This window comes from Alosa alosa, unplaced genomic scaffold (assembly GCF_017589495.1).
Source record: "Alosa alosa isolate M-15738 ecotype Scorff River unplaced genomic scaffold, AALO_Geno_1.1 AALO_1.0_unplaced_439, whole genome shotgun sequence".
NCBI lineage: Eukaryota > Metazoa > Chordata > Actinopteri > Clupeiformes > Clupeidae > Alosa > Alosa alosa.
Window position 1 is genome coordinate 1 of NW_025962587.1, and position 8534 is coordinate 8534.

The 8534-nt window shown below is 38.4% G+C and overlaps 1 protein-coding gene across 1 annotated transcript; it reads left to right on the forward strand.

Moving 5' to 3' along the window:
• Positions 1-4003: 4003 nt before the first annotated feature.
• On the forward strand, positions 4004-6569 carry LOC125290361 (caspase recruitment domain-containing protein 8-like; the record flags this gene model as incomplete). The annotated part of the gene is given in 6 exon segments (XM_048237180.1): positions 4004-4152; positions 4337-4578; positions 4673-4810; positions 4920-5058; positions 5176-5202; positions 5516-6569. Coding segments are annotated over 6 exon segments (1024 nt in total), but the record flags the coding sequence as incomplete, so codon positions are not given.
• Between the last annotated feature and the right edge of the window lie 1965 nt (positions 6570-8534).

The following is an 8534-nucleotide window of genomic DNA, read 5'->3' on the forward strand; positions in this document are numbered from 1 at the left end:
AGTGCTTAAAAGGAATCCGCCATTTTAATCAACATCTTTTCCTTAGGGTCATCCCGTTAGGGTAAGCAAAACCCCAACAAAAATGGATTCAACCAAAACCGAGATCTTGTTTCTACATCACAGATGTATGTAAAAACAGAATAAATAGGTGGGTGTTAAAACAAGAGACAGGTTATCAGAATGATGAGAGAAAGTGCTCTGGCATTGGGGAGGAGATTAGTCTTTGTTTGAGTTTGACATGGTTATGGCCCTGGGGATGAAGTTGTCTCTGAGTTCATTGGTTCTGGATTGATGCATCTGTAGCACCTTCCAGAGGGCAATGGGTTAAACATATGGTGGCATGGGTGTGAAATGTCTGTGATAAGCTTCTTGCTCTGCTGAAACAGCAAGAGTTGTAGATGTCAACCAGGGTGTGGGAGGCAGCTGACAAATTTCTGCACAGTCTTTACCCTAACCCTGACCTATATTTCTATCTGCTTCAGTGCAGCTGGTAAACCACACCAAGAAGTCAGCATCGTTCCCAATGCAAGCTCTATAGAAGGTCTCCAGCAGCTTGCTGTCTAGTGTGTTCTTCCTGAGTCGCTGCTGGGCTTATCAACTTTACGCGCAGATGGCTGCTTATAAACACCAACCTGGTGCTGAATTGTGCGTGCGTGCACGAGCGCCATACTCCGCCTATTGTCGTCCCAATAATATTCCATAAAAGGTCAATGCGAAACGATTCATGATTAAGCTAACATTAATGTACTCAAACATTTTATTGGCTATTGTTGAAATGATGGAGACGTCACATCAATCTGGAGAAGGAAGTCAAAATTAAATGAGAGAAAAGACGTAAGGTGGTGTAGCGATGTTCAGTGGTGTGCGTTTTAATAGAATAAATCTTCTAGGAGACTTAGAGAAAAGGTTTTATGGCTTCCTATTATAGGCGCTTATTTTGTTCACAAAAGCAATATCTCCTTACACTTCTGTGGGTGTCAATGTCAGCAGAAGTCAACATAAAAATGGCATTAATTTTAATGAATTCCCTCAAGATCAGCTACACTGCAAACATTAATATTATTTAGCTAGCAGTCAGCGCAAGTAGCCTAGTAAGTAGATTGCACTGTGGGAAAGGCATGATTTAGGCTAAATTAATATCTTATTAAGAAACTATCATCTTACTAAACATGATTTACTGAAAATGTTTGCAGTTTAGTGTAGACCTATTTGCTGCAGCCGCATACAAACCCTCATAGCCTGCGATATGAATTAATGATAGTGATCACAGCGTACAGTAGTAACATAATAATATGCTGAAGCATTGAGCCCTTTTTATGCCCCCTGAGCTTTATTTGTGATTTCGTGTAATAAGAGAGAGAATCCGCACACCAACCCCTTGGTGTGTAGATCACTCTCTCTTGTTTTACTTTTGAGCATTTCTCTGATCCAGCACGGTGAAAAGGATGCGTGGTCACATGTCTACTTTCTTTGTGATTTCAATTAGATGTTGCTGATTCACATGTCTGATAACCTTTATGTGTAACAGCCTTTATAAAGTAGCCCTCAGAGTCCACAGAGATGTAGGTGCCAAGAAACTTGAAGGTTTTACCCTATCTACACAGACACCATTAATGTAGTGGGGTGTGGTCAGCTCTGTTTGTCCTGGTCCAGTATTTCTTTGGTTTTGGTTTAATTAGTTGTTGGCCGACACCACTTTGTCAGCGCATGGTCCCTGCTCCAGTAAGCTCTGAGTCATGGCATTGTAGAACTCAGGATCTCTAGAACGATAGTTCCGGTCCTTTGATTAAGATTGGCTGAATCGGGTTTGATGCCGTTTTACACAAAAACATACAGTACACCTTGATGGCATTTCGTTCTGTATTACTGTGCTAACACAACTTGATACAAAAGCAGCATACGTCTCATTGTTACTTGGCAACCATTCTGATATATTTCTTGAAGAAATATCTATTAATCAAGAATGTGGAAGAATGATTATCTATTAACAAATCATTACATTGCTGTGCTCTTATTTTATGAAATCTTGCCAGATGTAGTAAACCATTAAAGAAAAGTAATTCACCCCTTGCAAGTGACGTCACGTTTTGTTCGCGCCACAGCAAAATAGCCTAGTGACGGCAAGAACACGAATCAAATCAATGGGTTGTACTGGGACATATCGCACAGTGAGATTTAAATCGTAGTAATGCCCTTCCACCGTTTGCTTATTGTTTGAATACAACAACATCCTATGTTCTGCATAGATATATTTTGGTTTGTTTCTTTGTGTTTCGAGTATTTCAAACTTCACAATTGCATGCTCATCTCCTCAGTGTACGAAGCAGCAGCGGTTGCTATAGCAAACATAGACTCTGAAGGCAGATAGCACTTAGGCCTTTGGCAAGATCTGAATGTAAACAGATAATACCGTTCAAGTTTTTTTTAATTTCCTATTTCTTTCAATTCTTTAACTTAAGACAGCATGGAGCCGTCACGTGACTTTAAGTCACGTGTCTGCAGGTGAATAAGCCACTCTGAGTCGATAGGGAGGGTAAATAATCTCATCGCCATCTAGTGGTTGCGTTCCTAGAGTTTTAGCGGAGGGGATGGATTTTTTTTAGAAAAAATATATCTCGGCACATTGGGATCTTAATTTAATGCCTTCCATATGTTGGGCACTGGGGTCACCCTATTGCTTCAAGTGGTCATACCTTATTTTTAGGATCAGTTGAATTGTTTTTTTGAGATTAACATGGTGATAACAAACTACAGTTGCATGTGACGCCACAGGTTTGGGCTTAATCTCTAACTGATCAATACAACAATTGTTTAACTAGCTTACATATTTTTGTAATAACGAAGGTGATGTAAACCGGTGGTTGTTGATAACCTTTAATAATGTCTGGATAACTGGTGTTGTGCTTCTACCACATGAAGGCTGGCAGTAAGTGTTAAGTGGCAATGCTAACCAGGCTAATAAACAAACCATGCTACCGTGAGTAAACGTCGAAGGGGTAAAGTCACGTGGCTTTTTGTAGTTCGTTGCTATGAAAACAAAAGGAGCAATTTCGATTTTTAAATAAGGCAAAATATGGTCTGACATTTTCACAGTTAGAAGATTATTACTGTATAGACACTGAAAATATTTTTTGGTGGATAAGGTCGCTGATTTGGCTTCACAGTATTTAAAAAAAAAAATAGGTCTATGGGACTTAACATTGGAGCTGCTCTTCGATAGAACGCAAACCACTTGGGGCGCTGGTTTCACTTTCCCTCCCTATTAAACTGATTTTAGAACAAGCTTACGACACATAAATGGCACAGCCTATTCTGAAGAGCAGCGAATGTCTTTGTCAGTTGCAGCATAGGCCTACTGTACAAGTATGTGTTGTTTTCTGACAGAATTAAATGGTCTTGTCCTCTGGTACTTTTGGTGGCATATTTTATAAACAGCAACTTCACAGAGTTACAGAGCTTCCAAAGAGTTATTTTATGAAAAAATGCCCTGGATGTAGACAGAAGAATTCAACCTTGAATTCCTGAATGTAGTGATTGTATGTTGACATCAAATTAATATTCTACATAAGCTTTGTTGTGATCATGTTTGTTTATCATGTACATACTATATGTAAAATATTTGTATACTTTTTAATAAAAGTACTGTATGTAGTTTTGTATGATTTCATCTTTCTTTTTTAAACTGCATCCAAAGTCTTTTAAACGTGTCCTTCCACACCTATTTCATTACTTTGTGGTAATGTCTGAAGTTCATGGACTCTAAGATTTTTTGTGGAAAATGCCTTGGGTACCTTGTTTCAAGCCATTCTAGCATGGCATAGAAAGCCCACAAGTAGCTCGATTTGTGCCAGTTCTCATTAAAGCAACACCAAAGAGTTTTTTTGAACCTTAAAATAATGTTTCCAAAATGGTTTCAGTGGTTCATCAACTCGTAACGGTGAACAGCAATTCTGCAATCGCTTCGCGGCCCTCTATCGGCTATAACCGCACTTATAGGGTATAGGACGGCGGGTGAAGTTCAGTACCGAACAGAGCCGTGGAACTGTGTACAGCTAGTCGATGGTTATGTACCAGCAGGACCCCTGTTTGATATCAAATGTCCACAAGGCACTCTGTCACAGTTACACTTCCCACACTGCGAGGTGTTTTCTGGTGAGTACAAAATGTTGTGTAATTAGTTCATGTTTGGTAGTACTAAAATACTGCCATGTTAAACCAGTCATGTTTAGGGAAAGAAGCAGATGTACCATTGTAACATGACTTAAAGGAATAAATACAGAATGTAAACTGAAGCTAAACTTGGGGAGAAAATTTGCTGGATATTGATGTTTTGCAGGGAAAGGACGCAAACACTTATCCGTAATCCACATCAGTGACTCTGATGAATCTGAAATACTTGATCCTTATGAGACAACAGACTCCTATGTGGTTATAAATATCAGGGGATGCTCTAAATATGCTGCGACAAAGAAACAGCCCAAGAAGAAATACTCCCCTATCCACGGACTTGTGTTGCTGTTCCTTCACCAGTCTACACTGAATGTTTTACTGTTGCCGAAAAATGTTGATATCGCTGAGGTAGGTTGCTAAAGGTATACGCTGGAAGAAGTAGTAAGTCTAAGCTGTGGAGGTTGGACACATGTTTGTCGTGTTTTTGTGTCCTGGTTACCAGGTTTGTGAGAAGAGAAAGAAAATGAAGGAGCCTGGGGAAGAGATGTACATTGAGACGACTCCAAACTGTAAACTTATCCCGGAAACAACGTACTGCCTCTCATCTGATCCAGATGGGGAACATGAAGTGACTCCTTTGGTAAAATTTAAAAAGTTTTTTTTTTTTTTGTTGAGAACACATACAGAATACCTTTAAATTTTCGTCATACCAATAAGCTAACAATTGTATATAATGTATTTTCCAACAGAGTGCTGAGTTTGTTGACTATGAGAACTATACAAACTACTGTCCAACATTCCAAGTGTTATTATCCAAGCTTGCCCAGGTGAAGTTGAATCTGACAGAAAAAAGCACAAATGAGTCTGTGTGGTGTATTGTGATTCCAGGTAAACACAGAAGTGCACAGATAATAACATATCTACAAATATATGTGGATATGTATGTGGTAATATGTATACAATAACATGCTGGTTATCAGAAAATGTTCCTACTTTTATTCACAGCCAACCAGATAGGTGGAAGTCCATCAAGTAAGTAGATGATTTTGTAAAATTACTTAAATTTCCCTTTAATTTTATGGTTCCATTAATGGGCTGTGGTTGAAGTGTATTAATATGATTAAAAAAGCAGTCAGTGGTGCTTTTAAAACATGTCAAACACTCTTGCAATGGAAGTGCATGTAAATTCATTTTTTTATGAATTTTAAGTTAATGCAGTCATCTCCTTACTGCCTACAGCCTGGTCTGTTCATTTTGCCATTTTAAGGGACGTTTGAACTAGTGAATTTGCCCCTCTACAAAGACAGTATTTTAAAAATGTCTAATTGCCATGATTTTGTTCCAGCGTCGTCTTCTCCCTCAAGTCCCTACACCCCGCCAGGTCAGGACTTCTTCCACAGACATAAAGCAGAACTGGAGTCTCGTCTAGGGCTCCTGAGGCCCATCCTCTCTGGGCTGGAGAAATGTAGAGTTCTTAACCCCCAGGAGAGAGAGGAGGTGGAGAACAAGGACGGATCCATGCGGAACCGCACTCTGTTGCTCATGCTGGAGAAGAAAGGAGGTCCAGCACAGGAGGAGTTCTACAGGGTTCTACTGGAATGTGATGAGTACCTGGTGAAATACCTCATGATTATGGGACATCTGAACATCCTAGTTTGTCGAGGAGGGACTTAAACAAATCTACACAAGAGGAAGTAGCATATTGATGATGCTATTGGTGTACACGTACAGACTCTTTCTTTTAACTGTTACAGCCAGGCTACACCAGGTGCACACAGTGTTTCTATCCAAGGAGCGTATGCTTAAAAAATTAGATTCCACTATAAATAATGGAACTGGCTACACTAGATGCATGAGTGCTACGCACCTACAAGAAATTAGACCCGTTTTCTAAAACTTTCTGTACACTCCGTGGATGGAACAATGGAACAAATGACCTGGAGCGGAACAGATGTGTTGACTTGCTCTGTTCATCCGACAAATAAGTTGTTAAAATAATGGGCTGTCAATAATAACATTTGTAATCTTTTGGACTTTGTCTTCATATAGGGTCTATTATATGCATTTAACATGTTGACTACTGTACAATGGATAAGGCCACTTCTGACTTTCAACCTCTAACAATAAACTCAGGATTCACTAGGCTGTTAAATGGGAACCAGCTGTTAGGCCTACAGTAGCTGTATGGTAAGAGATACCTGCACTAGGATTTTAGCTCACTTGTTAGCATGCTAGCTTTCCAATCCAAGGTGCTATCAGTTGTGGTTACATACATCTGAAATGCAGCTCAACAGGTACTGCTGATGAATGTGAAGCATAAATGTAGATATGTATATTGATTCTCATTCAGTGCTGTTTTATTGGTTTGCAGTAAAGGCTGTGGTTGTTGTGCAGAGACCTCAGATGCATTGATGGTGATTTAAATAGGGCCGTCAGGGACCAGTTTCAGAAGCATCCTACAGTAGACTGAACGCTGTACCTCACGACTGAATGAAGATGAAAATACGCATTTTGCATACATGAACAAAACTAGAAATTGTTCTATTTTTGTATTGGCTTCCTGTATGTGTATTTAATATGTAACTTCTGGGAAACTTGAGGAGATGATTGTGGCGTTTACTTATTGACTTACACATATGTGTACTATGCATGTTTTTGCACTTTTACCACATGCATAACTGTACAATATGTTTATTAATTTCAGTTGGAATTGTCAGCTAAATGACTAAATGCATATTTATCCTCAATCCTTTAAAAAGGAAAAAGTATTTTATTTGTTGTGTTATTGGACACAGTACCAGTGTCTAATGGTTGTGCTGAGATCTCAGATTAGTTCCGTGCAGTGATTTACTGTATGTAGGGCCATCCGGGACCAGATTACTAAACGTTTTTTCACAGTGGAACGAGAGCTGTGTCATCTGAAATCTGTAAAATAGACACAATACCTGTTAAGATGTACAACTTGACTTTTAATGTTTTATAATTGTAATCATGAATTTGTGCTGTACATGTTTTTATATTTTTATAGTTCCTTTTTATATTTTCCTCTATTCTTGTGTACTTCATGTGTATAAAATACAGTATGTAACCTGTGAGTGAGGAGGTCACTGTAATCACTCTGAAGTTCTAGAAAGAACCTGAATAAAATACCCCCGTCATGATGCTCATTGTAACAGTTGTTGACTTGATCAGTCATGCTATTATAATTAAGAGCATTTTTCCTGTTGCCTTAATCTGGCTATAAATGTCTGAAAATAAATGATTTTGTTAAACAATTCTGTCATCCATCCATCCATGGGTGGGCTATGGAAATGTAACAGTACTGCATTAATAGGGATAATCATAAAGCAAGTTATCATCTTACTGTTATCAGCATGGTTCCTAAGAGAGCTGGAGATTGAAAACCTACAAGAGTACTATACTGCCCTACAAAGGCAAAAGACCTTAACTTGCCAGAGTGTGAAACTGAGAAAAATGACTTTAAAGTTTTTTTGTTGTCCAGCCAATTGTATGATAGGTAGGACACTGAAAATTTGCTAAGTAATTGTCATAATGAATACATGTATCTACATGAAAAAAAAATCAGCTCAAACTTGACCTTTGACCCTTATTTGGAAGTTACTGTATTCTGCCTTTGCATTATCTGCAAAACAATAATGGGTCATACAAAGGCAAAATACCTTAACTTCTAATTTATTGACCATTTGGACTTTTATCACTCTATAGAAACATTTATATGATAACAATGATAGCCTTAAGATAACATTTAGTGAGTTTTGTCTAGTAAGGCTTAATATTAGGCCTCCATCAACAGAATATTACAAAATACAAAATAATGAGAAGGCTACACTGGAACATTTTAAAACTTTATCGTTGTACTTAATTTAAGTAAAATAACACTTTAAGAGCCAGAAAACCAAAAAACAGCCACAACATGATCCAAGCCAATGCCATTGGAAACGTATGCAATTACAGGAATTTTGCTACTCATGGACACATAATAATTTACTGTCTGTGTCGTGCGGGCGGCGGAAGAGTCACACATTGATTGGATTTCTTTCTTGACAAATTAAAGGGACATCGACTTAAGGACATGCTGTGTAGTTTTGTTCGTATGGGAGTCAAATATTTTGCAACCAACACTGTCTAGCTTTAGCTAATAGCTTACTCATAGCGACACTTAAAATTGAATGACAACATCCGAACAACGTTGCACTTTGATAGATATTAGGCTAGCTAGCCTGCACATAATTATATTGCGAATGGGCTTGCTGAAAACTTGTGATGGATTTAAACAATGGATTTGTCTTCTCAGTGGATGTTGTTTTCCATGGATTTTTTTAAAGGTAAGCTGCGATCTAAGT